The sequence below is a fragment of the Polyodon spathula genome, chromosome 21 (assembly GCF_017654505.1).
Source record: "Polyodon spathula isolate WHYD16114869_AA chromosome 21, ASM1765450v1, whole genome shotgun sequence".
In the NCBI taxonomy this organism is placed as follows: Eukaryota; Metazoa; Chordata; class Actinopteri; order Acipenseriformes; family Polyodontidae; genus Polyodon; species Polyodon spathula.
In genome coordinates this window covers 11,394,426-11,410,427 of record NC_054554.1, presented here as the reverse complement: position 1 = coordinate 11,410,427, position 16,002 = coordinate 11,394,426, and the positions used below count along the sequence as shown (strand labels likewise).

General features: G+C 36.7%; 1 protein-coding gene across 1 annotated transcript in view; it reads left to right on the top strand.

Annotated features, from left to right (window-relative positions):
* The window catches only part of LOC121296596 (rhophilin-2-like), a 29,120-nt gene extending 13,849 nt beyond the window's left edge, over positions 1 to 15,271 (top strand). Inside the window, exons 4-15 of the mRNA XM_041222313.1 lie at positions 2,615 to 2,690; positions 2,990 to 3,067; positions 3,625 to 3,749; positions 4,484 to 4,650; positions 5,469 to 5,656; positions 6,003 to 6,159; positions 6,737 to 6,856; positions 7,087 to 7,281; positions 7,458 to 7,534; positions 9,146 to 9,292; positions 11,724 to 11,882; positions 14,328 to 15,271. Of these exons, the coding sequence (XP_041078247.1) occupies positions 2,615 to 2,690; positions 2,990 to 3,067; positions 3,625 to 3,749; positions 4,484 to 4,650; positions 5,469 to 5,656; positions 6,003 to 6,159; positions 6,737 to 6,856; positions 7,087 to 7,281; positions 7,458 to 7,534; positions 9,146 to 9,292; positions 11,724 to 11,882; positions 14,328 to 14,576 (1,738 nt within the window). The 3' untranslated portion in view covers positions 14,577 to 15,271. The remainder of the gene's footprint in view (positions 1 to 2,614; positions 2,691 to 2,989; positions 3,068 to 3,624; positions 3,750 to 4,483; positions 4,651 to 5,468; positions 5,657 to 6,002; positions 6,160 to 6,736; positions 6,857 to 7,086; positions 7,282 to 7,457; positions 7,535 to 9,145; positions 9,293 to 11,723; positions 11,883 to 14,327) is intronic.
* The last annotated feature ends 731 nt before the right edge of the window (positions 15,272 to 16,002 follow it).

The window sequence follows — 16,002 nt, the reverse complement described above, 5'->3', positions numbered from 1 at the left end:
GCCTCTATGAGAACAGTCCTCTGTGTTTGCTCACATACCATTTATACAGTAGGCGTTCCTTGTATGATGGTGTCAGTATATAAAAACACCAAACATCTTTTGCTTCCTCAAGCTGAAACCAGAGTTTGCAGTCTGATAGGGGATAGATTGAAAGTGTTCATTGTCTGTGTGCCAATGTTTGATTTCTGATGAAGCAGGGTGACAAAAGGCTAAACCATTGAAGAATCCTACTTTAGAGTAAATCTGAAACATGATTGTGGGACACCACAAGACCATTTCTTCTATACAGTATATCTGGAAAACCACCTATCCGCTTGCGATAAGACTTGATATCACCATTATTTAGCTTAAGTTATTTTAGAGGTGTCATTCTGTGTGTATACCCATCCATCAGTGCTTCAGTTTTCCAGGACTGGTAGCAGCATTGTATGTGTAAATGCAATGAACATAACCACATGTACTCCTCATAGGGAAGCTTTTCAGCCTTTACATTCTACCTGGACTTTGATTTGATTGAATTTAAGCCACTATGGAGAATTAAAAGCTGTATTTGGGATAATGAAAAATGTCCTTGGATTCATGCTTTGAACTATCAGTGCTGTCTGAGCGGTGATTCAGACACAGTGGTGTTTCATATTGGACTACTTCCAGGGACTTTTAGTTTTGTTGCAGGTACGTTCAGGCTTAACAAGCACCCTCAAAAGGTGACAGATAAAGTAGTACAAACTTCCATGGTAGCATTGTATTGCAGATAAGCCCCTTTCATGTCAGCATTTAAGTTCACAGCTGTTGTAATGGCTCAACAGTAACCCACTGTCTTCTCAAGTGAGTGTGGTGTGAAAGTTGGTACAATGCTTAAGATGCTTTTTCAACAGCAGGATAGTCAGGCTCAATGAAGTAAAGCTGCTGAGAACATTTTGTTTGGGGGGAGGGGGAGGAGGAGGGGGGGGGATTCAAAAGTGGAACTGGGTCTTGAGCTGGCATATTGTGTGTTTGTATTACTCCTTTTATTATTTCTAATATTTGACCATTCTCAAAGAATTACTGAATAAGGAAGTTGGTTGGCTCCTGTCGACCATGCACCTCCTTGCCTGTAAAAGTCTTTTTTTGACGATCATTACTTAAACTTACTTGCATTGTGGCTATATTACAGAATAGGTCAGGTATCCCTTTGCATTAAAAGCAATAAGCAGTAAGCATTATATTACTTTAGAAGCAGCTTCCGTATAAATTAAAACTATAATTTGCACTGCCAAGATTGTAAGGACCCTCCTTCCATTGTGTGTGCAAAACCTGGTGGTATAGAGCTCATAGTTAAAAGTTTATTTTACAATGATTTAGGTTAGGTGCCTTTTGTGTGTCAGAAATGCATCGATGTTGAAGGGATTCACAGTGTAGATTTAGTGTCCCTCCTTTACTCACAGCCTCGTTTATAAGCACAGTCAAGGCACAGTATACATGTATATGCAACACAGTGAAATAACATCAGCAATTTCAACAAGTTCACTCTTTTCTTTTGCTGTTGATCTTTTAGTTTTCCCCATTTTGAATTTCACTTTGATGCAACTGAATTCTGCTATCGAATGCTTGTCTCTTCTCCCATTCACCTCAAAATGACATAAGAATTCAGTTTACGTCTGCCCCATTATGAGGCAACAAATATCTGTTTAACGACGGAAAATCATAGCAATTGTCATGGAGTGTTATCTTGATCAAGGTATGATTAGTTTATCATTTTTCTTAAGTCCTATGTGATATGGAATTATAGTCTTAGGTAGAAGCAACTAAGTGAAAATTCAGCATATTGATAAGTTTTTGGTAAACTAATCTGTTTTGGAAAAGGACACTTTAGTTTCTTTGTTTCTTCCCAGGGTAGGATTTCACTTTTAAAGCCTGGATTTATTGTATCTGTAAAAGTCAATTACATGTTAAAGCGTTTCACGACACCATGTGGCATTTCCAAGGTTCCATCAATTAGTGAAGCTATCTGTGTAACATTGCATTGTAGCACATGTGTTTCGAAACACAAATGCAATTGTCCAGGATTACCTTGGGGTTGCATGCTATGCTCCAAGAATATTTCCTAGCTTTATCTTTGTGTTAATACATCTGCACCCACTGCCATAGACTAGATCTCTGAGATACAGACTTCATATTTCCAGTGTTACAGAAACTCGTCTGACGTAATATCGCTGCCATATGAAAAATGCAAAAGGCTTTGAGATTCGGTTTCACATTTCATACATGGTTCTGTGATTCTAGATGATGGGTTTCGTGCCACTGCACAGGTCCTCATCTCAAAGCCCATTTGGTGTGCTGACTGCCTTCTTGCAGGGGTGTTAAGGTTACGTTTAACCAATTATAACCCCTGTTTATAATGGGTGGGGGGTTCAAGTAGAATTTTCTTTTGAAAGCAAATAAACATGTACCACATGAACTTATGTAATATTTACCTAGATAAACATGGTAAACTCTTGACAAAACAGGCTGAGGAAAAGGGGCGAGAAAGCTTTTGTTGATCTAATCAAATTAGAGTACCTTGTAAAAGCATTACCCAAGTCTCGGAGTACAAGTCTAACATGGCTCTCTGTTTTCTTGTTCCTTTTGTGCACAGAGAGTCTTCCAGCCTTCCTCTAATTGCTCTGGGTCTAAAAGAGACAAAAGAGGCAGATTTTTCAGTTCCTTTTAAGGTAAGGTACAATGACACCTAATTGTTGTCGATATTCAGTTCTTCTTTATAGAATGACACACTCTCTTCTTCCCAGGATAGGACTTCACCTTTGAAGTTTGGATTTATAGAATATATAAAAGACATGTAAACTGTTCAGAACATCATGTGACTTTTCCAAGGTTCTCGCTAATTTCTGAAGCTCTCTGTACTGTATACACACAGAATCCTGCAGCAAAAGTTCATAAAAAAAAAATCTCAAAACAATTGGGAAAATTACTTATATGAGTGGTAACTTACTATGTTATATTTGTTGTACAGGACTTTATATTGGAGCACTACAGTGAAGATGGCTCAAATTATGAAGATACAATTGCAGATCTTATGGATCTACGACAGGTAAGAACTTAGATATCATAGATACTTAGCTATGTATTTAATCATTGGAGCTGCACTTTTAAAAGCTCCCCAGAAATCGCCTGAGGGCCATGTAGCTGCACCTTCTCATGAATTCTTGTTGAGTTTGCTAGTTTAAAATTTGTGGTAAGGATTAAGGAACAAAATTGGGTTTACTAAAAGAAACTTGGAATTTCAATAACAAATGTCTCAAGACTAAATGTAGTATGCTAATTGCAAGACATCACAGCGTGCCATCAAGCTTGATGCTTTCACTCCACGGCCACTTTCATTTGTACTGTTTGTTTCATAAAAACAAGATCCAGAATGAACTAGTTAACCGCATTACTGTACAGACATGTCAATAAATGTGCATAGACCAAAAGAAGTTGAAATATTTAAGAAAAGTTAAGGGAAAAAAATTGGGAGCCATGCAAGATGTTTTGATTTTTGTTTGTGTGTGTGTGTGTGTGTGTGTGTGTGTGTGTGTGTGTGTGTGTGTATACACACACACACACACACACACACACACACAGTATATTAACTTGTTGGTGTTGCAGGCCTGTCGAACTCCGAGCAGAAACGAAGCTGGCATCGATCTGCTGAGCAGCTATTTCAGTCAGCTCAGTTTTGTGGAAAACAGATTCTTCCCACCCAGCAGGCAGATGGGGATTTTCTTCACCTGGTAATCTTATCTTGATTGCTATACAACTATTTGATTTATTCTGTGTTGTGACGTTTGCGTTTCTGTTTACCGTCCTGCCTTTACACAGATTAGAAAACGAACAGTACACAGATCAAGCATGGGCGGCTCCCCGCTGTGCTGGATTTATGGCTAACACAGGCACCCACTTACTGTGTAACCATACAAAGCATGCAAGGATTTGAATAATAATACATTACTGTAATCGGAAGTCATATATAAGAAACTGCAATTTGTGTCCCACCTTATAAACAGAAGGCAGGTGTAATGGCATAATGAGGACAATAACGCCATACTGTCTTAGCTCTGCCTTATAACCTGGGAGCACTTTACTAATAAGATGGTGTATACAGTAATGCATTTGAATATTTATAATATTACAGTGGCTTATAGTTATAACACTAGTCCGGAGAAGTTATTGCATACATAATAAAACATTGCTTAAAGGTCACCTCTGTAAAAATTATAAATTTGCTCCTATTTAAAGCAATATATAAATCATACAGTAATACCACCCCTATATTTAGTGTTAGGTCACACTGCACACCCAAGTGTATCAAACCTGTTGAATTCCTTCTATTAATATCAAAGTGCTCTAAACTACCAGCCATTTATATATCTTGGATGGTTGAACTCATTTGCCTTTGATTATCTTCTCATAGATTGTCACATATCTGAATGGCTGTTGTTAAGCAGATTGTTGTACATGCCCTCAGGTACGACTCCTTCACAGGAGTGCCAGTATGTCAGCAGAACATCGCCTTGGAGAAAGCAAGCATACTCTTCAACGTTGGAGCTCTCTACACACAAATAGCTACACGCTGCAATCGGCAAAACCAGTCCGGACTGGAGAGCGCCGTTGATGCCTTTCAGAAAGCTGCAGGTATTGTCTACTCGGAATTTAGTACGTTAGCAGAACCTGTTCCCTATTGTTTCTTACAAAACAACCGTGGAGAAGCCAATTTCAGTGAATTTAAGAACGAATCACAAATAGGCAACAGTAATGATCTTCTCTGTCCTCACTGTTTTAGGTGAGATATAAACAAAGCTGGGCTGAAGTACTACTTGAATATTCAATCAATCCCAAAACAGATCAATCGGCTACAATTAAAAACATATTTTTAAATACATAATACACACTTTTATCTATCTAGGACACCAACACATAGCTTGAATAGTTCAGGATACATTTGAAAAAAAAAAAAGGTCTTCAGATTAATAATTTGGGTTTTGAAATGTGCATGTGGTTTTGCTTCCACAGTTTACAGCACTATCAAAGTAGTTTTTGCCAATGTTATAGTGATAGTAGATTTGAATTCATACTGTTTATTATACTGACTACGATATACAAACACCAGCTTTTAAGATCTCATAAATGTCTTCTTGAGGTCCATTATAGAGGTTTTCCACAGTAGATTTGCAGTGTCATTTTGCAGTTTCTCGATGGTTTTCAAATGATTATTCTATGCGCATTTACCATAGCTTACCACGGTTTACCATGTTTTTAATATGCTTGACCATATCTCTGTGTTTTATTACACTTTGCCATGCTTGTACTAAGTGGTGTAAGTGGGAATTTCCACTTTTGAGACTTCTGAGGTCAGCATGAAGTCTTCACATCTAACGCACAGCATGTGATAAACTGGACCGCAGTGTACAGTGAGCTGACGTGGCTGGATGTCTCTGTTTGGGTGCTTGCAGGCACACTGAATCACCTGAAGGAGACCTTCACACACACCCCCAGTTATGACATGAGCCCCGCCATGCTGAGCGTGCTCACTAAGATGATGCTGGCGCAGGCACAGGAGTGTGTGTTCGATAAGATCGCGCTGCCTGGCATCAAGAACGAGTACTTCTGTCTCTGCAGAATGGCACAGGAAGCAGCCAAGGTATGATTGCGGATTGAGGGGGTTTAGAGCTGTGCTAAAGGTGTGGTCCCTCTCTTTGTTACTACTAGGTGGAACAATAATCAAGCTATTGTGATATATTTGTAACTTTGTTTAGTCTTGATTATATGTTATACTGTTTGTTTTTTTTGTTTTTTTAAGAGATAACATTATGTATAATCTTATCAATAATCAGCGCTACTGTTTGTCTTCTTATAGACAACCGATTTGTCTATAAAAAGATTCTTCCTCCCTTATTCAGGCCTGTTTTCCACTGCGTCACAATGTGAGACAATTAATTGTGCACTAATCACAGCATGTGTTTAAAACTGGATCTGTATTTTGTAAGGTGTGTGATGTGTATAGTCTGGTATACCAGTCGATGATCCAGACTCCAGTTAAGGACCACGTCCCCTTCTTCTGGTCAGCCATGGCACAAGTGAAGACGAACCACTACAGAGCTCTAGCACATTACTTTGTGGCTACTGCACTGCTGGATCATGAGTGTGAGTAATATCACATAAAGAAACAAACAGCAGACTAGAGACATTCAACCTTAATTAATTTGCTGAAAAAAAAAAAGTTCTGAAATGTAAACACTCCAGCACCATCCCAGGAACAAAGCTGGATTCCACAGAGTGTATAGCTGACTATAGACACCAAAATGAAAGGTCAGAGTTACGACTGGTGTTGGTTCCTAAGGGGATAACTGTCTTTACTAATTGTAGGTTCACAGTTGTTTTGTGATATACTGATGAAAATTACTTTTGTCAGTGTAAATGGTCTAAGAGCAAGCATAAACAATTAAAGTCACATGACATAAATAGATGGATAAATGTGGCTCATCTGTTTCTAAACCACGTTAAGCCACGTTAAACAGAAACCTGCATGTCAAACAAGAGCTCCTCAGTTTGAGAAACTGGGTAACCCTGCTATGTACAGCACAGAGTTCTATCTTCACCCTGTTTCTAAGTATAAGCAAAGTCAATTTGTGAGAAATAAAACAATTGCAGCGCCAGAAAACTAGCTCTATGACATTACTCTACCAGTCGCTCTATTTATATCATGTTTTTGTACCCACAGTGTGTCCCAGTGACGATGAGGACAAGCAGGAAAAATCCTTGTCCCAGCTCTATGACAGCATGCCTGATGGGATGTCACCACTGAAAGTACTCAAGAGCAAGGATGACCGCAAACTCTTAGGTAATGTGTAATATTACTGCAATATAATAAGGAGAACGTACAGCAAAGTGTAGTATAAGCAAAGGAAAAAAAAAAAAAAACTTACCCAAGGCTTATTAAAAATAAAATATATTATTACTTTCCTTTATGTTGTAAGTATATAGTTTAGATATTAAAGCTAATTGTTGAAAGAGTTTGCAGTGTGCTGTTGTATTGGGATACATTGCTTAAACGTTGCCATTTCTCCACAGGCAAGGCACACTTACGGAAAGCCATCCTGGACCATGAAGAGGCTTTGAGGATACACAACTTGTGTAGACACGTGAAAAAGCTAGATATCCTGCACGAGATACTGCAGGCCGGGCATAAGCGATCATTAAACAAGTATTCTGAATTCAATTCGGAGAATGACTTTGTAGATTTCATTGAAGCACCTCACATCATTGGTAAGTGCTTGAAGAGCAGACCTACACTATGAATACCAATACATACTATTTCATGTACCTTGTGGAATAGTTGAACATTACAAATTGACAGATGAGATTTTGTTTTGCACAGTTGTACTGTTTGATAACCTGCTCCTAAAACCCCTTTTCTGTTTGTTTTTTGTTTTTCCCATTAGCCAAAACAGAGCAAAAAGCTGAAATGGCAGTACCTTCCTCATCAAAGGTGAAAGTCACAGACTTTTTCCAAAAGCTGGTATGTGGGCCGCTACCTCCTGCTAATCTTAATATATGTCCAGGTGTTTAAGTGGGAACTAACAATATGAACAGGGCAGTAACAATATTAACAATAGTGGCATGCAGAAAACAAAACAGATTAGACTTCTTCTTTAAGTGGAATATTGAAATACAGGGATATTTTGGTTTTGTTTTCATGTCAAAAAAGAAAAAAAAAACACTTCTAGATTGTCAAAGCTAATTACTCCAAATCACATTTACACCAATTAGTCTAAAACAAATAATAAAGCAACTCAAGAATGAACACCTGAATTAAGAGTTGCTTAATTCTAGTTTGTTGGGTGTTTTTCCTTTAAAAAAAATTGAATTAATAGTTTTGGAGTAAAAAGATTTGCGGATTTAGCCCATTATTGCGACAGTCCCATCCCTGGGAGAAAGTGGTGGTGGTGTTGGCTGAGCTCAGCTTAATTTGGCACTGTATAGCCTTATAAAGAGACACTGCTACAGGATGGGACAATAAACCCAGGTCCTGTCCACTCTGAGACCATCACTAGTTTTCAAAGAAGTGGTGTTATTACTTAATTTCAATCGCCTCCCTTCAATTCCCCCAAAACAAATATGCAACAGAACATTCCTTAAAGCAAGATGTTGCACTTCGGCATATTATTCTTGCACACAGTCTGCCCCACAGAGCAACAAATTGTTGACCACGTGGAAGAGGATGTCATAGTTGCCACAGGGGGCGCAGTCTGTCATAGCATACATAGCAGAAAAGTGATGAAATATTGTTTAAAACATTGTTCGATTTGTTACATTTCAACAGCAAGACTGCTGGCCAAGAACAAATATTGTAATATTTTAAGGATAGAAATTGCTTTTTGCTAATCATTATATTTGTTTTTTAATTGTGGCAATCCTCTTTGTCCTGTTGTAACTGCATTTCCTCCCACACTGAAGTTGTTTTCCCTGTTCTTTTTAATGTGCCCTTTCATGAATGTAATCATTATGAGTGGTTTACAGTCACTGCACTGTGACACAGACATCAGTAACTCTTGCTTGATCAGTCAAAGTGTCTTAATGGTAGTAATGAACACCTATTCTGTCAGCAATTCAAAAATAAACTTGATCTGCGGCAAATTCACAAGATTGATGTGGCACTAACATAACAAAGACAGGCAACTAGAACTAGAATTGAAGTCTGTTTCAAAGCTCTTTTTAAAATGTAAAATGGCCGTTCTAGTGCACTGTGTAAGGATTATTGCCCACATTGTCAATCAGGTAACACGGCAATAACGATCCATGATGTGGTACGGAACAGAAAAGCGAGAGCACTACACATTTTTTTGTTGTTGAGTGTTTCTTGTGCAATTTCTGAAATGCTATATATATATATATATATATATATATATATATATATATATATATATATATATATATATATATTTTAGAAAAAAAATATAGCATTTCAGAAATTGCAACAAGAAACACTCAACAACAAAAAAATGTGTAGTTCTAAAACATGTGAAGTATACCAGCAGATTAACAGTATGTCCAGTTACTGTAGTGATAGGGTTTAGGTTTATTTGAGTCATGGAGATGTAGAAATGAGAAGTCCCACTTTCCTTCCCAGGGCCCCCTGACACTGTTCTCAGCTAAGCAGAGGTGGACGGCCCCTCGTGGCGTACACATCACCCTGCATGAGGGGGACCTCGGCTTCACACTGAAGGGAGTCGCACCGGTACAGATCCAGTCCCTGGACCCGCTGAGCCCTGCTGCTGTAAGTAGAGATCTAGACAGAGATGGATAATAAAACTGAACATGATTTACAAGATAAAATCATATTAAATTGCATCCCAAGGGCAAGGCCCATTTGTATGTGCGTCTTTGTGGAGTGTTAGCCTGTGTGTGCACTATCTCAGTGGCTGGCAACTTCTGCTTGGCTACAAAAGTTTAATGACTGAATATATATTCCATGTGTGTTATTCATTCCATGTGTATTGATGAATCATGGAAGAAAACTCCACTGAAACTCAGGGTTGTATATGGTATATATTGTGCAAATAGTTTATTGTTGTGTAACTTTGCCTCAGAAGGTGATCTCATGTTTAATGTAACATGACAGCAGGACAACGGTCAAAATCACAATTTGAGTCGTCAGAATGTTTTTTATAGGAGTAATTGATTGTTTGCAAAGCTTTAAGTAACTCAGTGTATCAGTACATCAGCGGCAATGCTTTATGGTAGAGTACACTTATAAACCACTTATTTAAAATGTAAGGACATTTACTTCTCAGCCATTTGGATGAACGTGATCCGTATTTTCCCACTGTGGGGGTGTAATAGACAAATGTCATTAGTAAAAATTCAGAGCTTGATTCATAGGCTTTCCAACAAACTCTATGTTTAATTACACTGCTAGAATTGTACTATAGTAATTCTTTATACGGAAGGGTTAATAATAACTTATTCTAAACATATATTCAGTTAAAAGAATTGACATTTTACATTATATGAACAGTTTTATGTTTGCCATAGGAATTTTAATGTCACCCCTCCCTTAAACAGGGAAACCACACTTGCGGAAAAAATGTCAGGGAGTTTGGGTTGTTTGATTAACTGGGAGGGACTTATTGATTTTTAAAAATAGCAACATATTTTACATCATCTACTCTGTTGTGGCAATCATTGCCATAACTCTCCCTTATCTTGAGGGAGATGACTGATGCTGGTAGTTTACATAGCAGACGAGAGATCAATCTGAAGACAGGTCCGACATATAAGATAACACAGGAGTATCTCAATACTGTCAAATATATTGTCCAACAAGTACTGGGACACAAGGGACCTATATGACATTTGTTAAGGTGATGCCACCAAAAGCCTAATTAATAAAATGCAGGGTTTTTTTTTTCCTATGAAATACTTGTTTAGAACAGTTTCATGATTATCAAACTGTTTTGCTCACAAGTTAAAGCTTTGCAAAGGGACCACAATATGTATATTTCTTTTGTTTATTTAGTTGACATTGTCATACTTTAAATGACTGTGCACTATTATTTAAAAATAAGAGTGATCTTTCAAACTGCACCTTTAACTGTATGGAAGGGTTACAAACAAACCAAGTCTCCCAATGCAGTGAAACACCTGAGAACCACACTGGGACTATTATAGAGGCCTCATTATAGAGTTGACAACAATGGCAGGTCCCAAATTAAAACCAATAGGCTGCAAATAAGGAGTGATTATCAAGATTATGTAATAGCCATTCCCAGGCTTACCCTGTGGGTTAATTACAAGTAAACCGTTCTGTTTCTCTTTCACCGCGACATGGGATTTCTTTATTTCCCCTCAGTTCTGTAGAACACGCCACGCAATCATGTTTCATTTTACACTTGTTTGCAGTTTGCAGTCATTCTGAGTGGCTCTGAGTTTTTGTTGCTCCAGTATTCAATTTCTATGGTTTTCTCTATCTGTGTTTACACAGCTCTGAGCTTGTCTGCTGATACTGAATAGCCTTTCACATTCTGTTCAAATCATTTGACTTTACCACACCTACTCTACACAGATATATATAGACACACGCACACACACACACAGGGTGATTCATAATTCACATGGTGGAGGCTGTGAACTTCCACCCTCTGTATACGGTATTTATGAATCAGTCCTTAGAAATGCTGGCATGTAATTTGGTTAAAACGGCATCACATGACCACTGGTGCTTACGGTGTCAAATTTTTTTTTTTTTTTACAAACTTTTTCAAATTACGTTATCACTCTGAACATCCTTATTCCGTACACAAAGGAGAGAGAGAGAGATCATAATTGTCACATGATTTCGATGGAATGAAGAAAACTGTTCAGTGTAAGCACTTTTTCAGACAAGCCCAGAGCCAAGTAAAGGCAGATTTATAAGAAATTAAACTAAAACAACTAGAGCAGCTGAGCCCACAATGATTTAAAACATCGTAAAATTGCAAAGAAATGTAAAAAGTCAATTCAAATGATATTATATCACCGGAAGCAAAACAGAACTCTTAATGCATTATTACTTTACCTCATGTTTTGGCGAAACGGGTTGTGCAGCATGCTATTGACTGTAAGAGGGGAAAGTCTGAAGCCTTGAGTGGATAACTTCATCTTTCTTCAGCGTTATCACATTCTGTGCGGTGACTGAAAACACACTCTTGTACTACTTGTGTTCACAGATAGAAGGAGTTAAGGAAGGAGACTACATTGTTTCAATTCAGGATACAGACTGCAAGTGGCTGGGGGTGAGCGAAGTCATGAAGATATTAAAGAGTGTTGGAGATGAGGGCGTGGATATTCAAGTCATCAGCCTCATGGAAAACACAGTCTCTTCTATGGTAAGAGAAGACAGAACTCCACTTAGGAAAGAATACATACTGTTTTGCAGAGAATAGAATATATATATATATTATATATATATATATAATATATATATATATATATATATATATATATATATATATATATACCGTGGGTACCCGTCGGGTTTTAAGTTACCTGACACTACTCGGGTTTCGAATTAGTAATTTGAGAATTTAAAGAAAATGTAGAAAATATGTCAATGCTGTTGTAAGCGTGGGTCTCTGGCCGGTGTAATAAAGACAACGTTAAAACAAGCTTTGCATTAAACCTTTTCTTAACTGACAGGATGCCAGTGTTTCACAGAAAACAAGAACACAGCGAGTGACAAGCACACCTCAATAATAACCTCAATAATAAAATAAACTGCAGTGTCTATTCTTCTCAGGAACAAAATCGGAAACAAAACATCCCGTTGGTTTATGTCAGTGATAATTCTGTGATCCATTAATAATAACAATGTGACTTCCAATACGGAATGCTTTATCTATAGTTATTGCACAGATATAAATAAATAAGAAATTAAATTAAATAAAAATAGAATAATGCGGGGCACATTAAGTAAGTGTGCTTCCTCCATTGAATGAAATATTTCCTTGGCAGAGTTTGTAAATTCCATTTTCACCTGCTCGGTAAAGAAATTCCACCCAATGCTTTGCTTGGATATCATTGTTATGTATTCACAAGACAGAATTTAGTGATGATCAGAAACAGCACTTCATTGGTAACCAAACACTCATGTCTCTTGCAACTGCTGTCAAAACCCAGCTGGCTCAGTTTACAATAGCTATTGCGACAGTCCATAACGAATAGCGGTGCTGTACGACTGCATTCGTTTTAAAACTGAGCAGAACAGCCATGTTAACAACAACGGAATATAGCCAATAGATGTTGCAAAGAATCCCACAGCACAAAGCGCATTTAACATTAATAACTGTATTTAAACTGAGATTTTTTGTTATTATTCCAGTACTGAAAAAAGGTTACACAGACAGTCTAGAGATCTGAATGGACTAAATGTATGTGTACTATATAGTATTTAAATATGTATCATGCACTTAAAACGTTAATATATGCACCAGGGTATTTTTCATGGCAGGTACCTGGTTCCGGACCTCTAATATATGTCTATCTATCTATCAATTGCTGGCACCTTGAACCACAAAATGAAACTTGATCCACAGTGCGTGTTAAATAGATGGCACTGGCACTTATTAACATAAAGGCTGATCCAGCCTGTGGTACTTATGTCTGCAGAGCAGCTTTCAAGTTAATGCTGCTGTTCTTTTAAATACGTGCTGCTGCTTTATACTATGAGCGTGGGTGTTCCAATGCATATTTATTATTCTCATTTCAATGGCCAGCCATGAAAATTTTCAGCCTAAAAAATACATTTAAATGAAAGAAAATTAGGATTTTTATTTTTTTTTTCCTATATGAATCATGCACTATTTATGTAGGGTTCAACAGTTCAAGTGTCTAATAAAAGAAGTGCGATTTCCATATCTAGTTTGTACTGGCATGGTCAGGTGCGTGTGATAAGGATTGAAGTTCCTGTGGGGTGTGGAACCCGGTTTGTTTAGCCCACATAGTGAGATTAGATCACAAGCATCCCATTGAGTTTTATCATTTTAGAGGATTGTTTTCTTACTGTATGACTGGTAATACTACTTTTGTTTCTTGGCAGTTATGAAGCAATTGTGTATGTAACTACTAAGTAAAAACAATGAAGTAATTACTTGCTGCTTGCTAGTGGTATATTTTACTTTGCTATTTGCACCTGTTACATTTAAGCCTATCTGCATTCCCTGTACAATATAAGTGTAACCAAAACACAATTTAAAAATGTTTTTTTGCAATTCCTGTTCTGCTTGCTGAGCTATACCAGAGCTTGAGCATGGCATTTATAACATTTTGCAGCTGATAAGTAGATTGCACAGAAGGCAAAGCTATGGAGGAAAAAGAAAGGAAATAACCATAGTTTAAATTGAACATGAGTGTGGGACTCTGCAGTAAGGCTACATTCAAAAAGATAATGTGAAGTATCTGAATTTGAACAGCTTTCTACCAAAAACTGAATGCCTTTTTTTTTTTGTTTTTATTTTTTTTTTAAAGAAACTCATCTTTTGAATAGATACTTTATATACGGTACACTTTATTTCGCAGGTCTTGTTCTTCCTAAGTTTTTAAAAATTGGAACACTATCTAGATGCACAATAGGAGATGACATGGGTGATGATAGTAAAACAAAACATTGGCTTAAACATTTAGATCCCTACTAAAAAAGGCATTTATGATTTTTATTTATGTTTTCATGTTTTAATCCTTGCAGACTCAATTTCCACTTGAATTTAGATTCTCATCCTCTCGATATGATTTTGCAGTAGAGATTGTAAAATGTTGAAATTGTTTTGTTTACACAGCCTAATAAGAGCGCCACCTACTGTGGAGGACTATCAAAGACATACTCCATGATCTGCCTTGCCATGGACGATGACAAGGTCGGCAAAACGCAGAAAGTCGCCAATAAGCTGTCCTTCCTGAGCTGGGGCAACAAGAACAAACAGAAGACCGCCAGCACTATCAGCCTCCCCTCAGCAGTCGGGAAAACCTTACCCTCCAAAAATAGTCTGTCAACAGCCTTCAGCAACATGGACAGCTCTCTGTATTAGTGGTTTGCAGAGTATTGTATTTGAACTATATTGAATAATATTCCTTTTTCTTAATGTATTTTACAAAAAAAAAAAAAACATTTTTAGAGCTGTAGCAATGTCAGTACAGGTATTAAGATTGTTTTGTTTTAAAAGTGTTGCTTGTTAGTTTTATAATTCATCTTCTTGTATTACAAATGGTAAACTGGAAAAGGATGGCTGTGTTAAACTTGTACAGTTTACTTCATAATGAATCACCATTCTTTACTTTAGAAAATAAATTAATCAAAAATAAGAGAATGTAAAAATATGAACTTTTTGAAACTTATCCTGCTGCTGATTGAAGGATTTGTATATTGGTAACTTTCTATTTGCTTGTCAGACACAAAATAGATTGTATTTATTTTAGTAATACAATAGGTTTCTTGTTAGTCAATAGTACCCTCAGTAACAATATCAGAGAAATGGTCGAACAGGCTTAGAATATGCACAGAATGGTAAAGGGTTAGGGGCCCAATTAACAATACTATAACCCACACTTTCTTTAAGAATGCCATGGGTTAAAAAAAATACATTTCACAAGCACATTTTCAGAGAAATAAAAGATATTTCAATAATCTAAATAGTCTAACAGAACAACGTTTGTATTACTTTAGTATAAATACATGTTAATTTGGATTCATATGTTGTTTTTTTCTGACTTTATGTGAACGAAGACACACATTTGCCCATTTTCCCATTGGAAATAGTGATATTTTGAAATATCACTGTCCTGGTCACAAAAGCAAAGTTTGTGGGGAATAATAGCCATTTTCTATACTTTTGAGGCATAAGCAATTAGGAAATAACACTTACTACCCAGGAACAAAAATTGTGTTACATAGTGTTATCATAGTTGTGAATAAGACGCAAGTTGTTTTTTACATTTTTTAAACCGCTGTTTAATCTCTTTCTGAAAAGGACACCATTTAGAGCTATTTGTGATCGAACAACCAATACTGATGAGGAAAATTAGCAGTGCAATAGTACCTTCCAAAAATCCTATTATTCATTAACACGGTTTATAAAAAAATGGTAAAGCCAGTTAAAGTTTTGTAACGGGGCCCAAATTGCTTTAGATGACCAAAAGCTCACACTTTAACACTACGCAATGTGTTAGTCTTATGCTGTCTACAGGGTAGATTCCAGTTTACACTATGTTTGATGCTCAAATATATCATTATGGAATCAATTGTACTTTTAAAAAAAAAAAAAAAAAAAAAAAAAAATATATATATATATATATATATATATATATATATATATATATATATATATATATATATATATATATAGATATAACAATGTGTAAATAGTAAAACGTAGTTTTATATTTGTAAGATGTGGTTCGCTGTGGTATATGGTACATATGATGAATACATACCACTTTTTGTTTACTATGGTATTT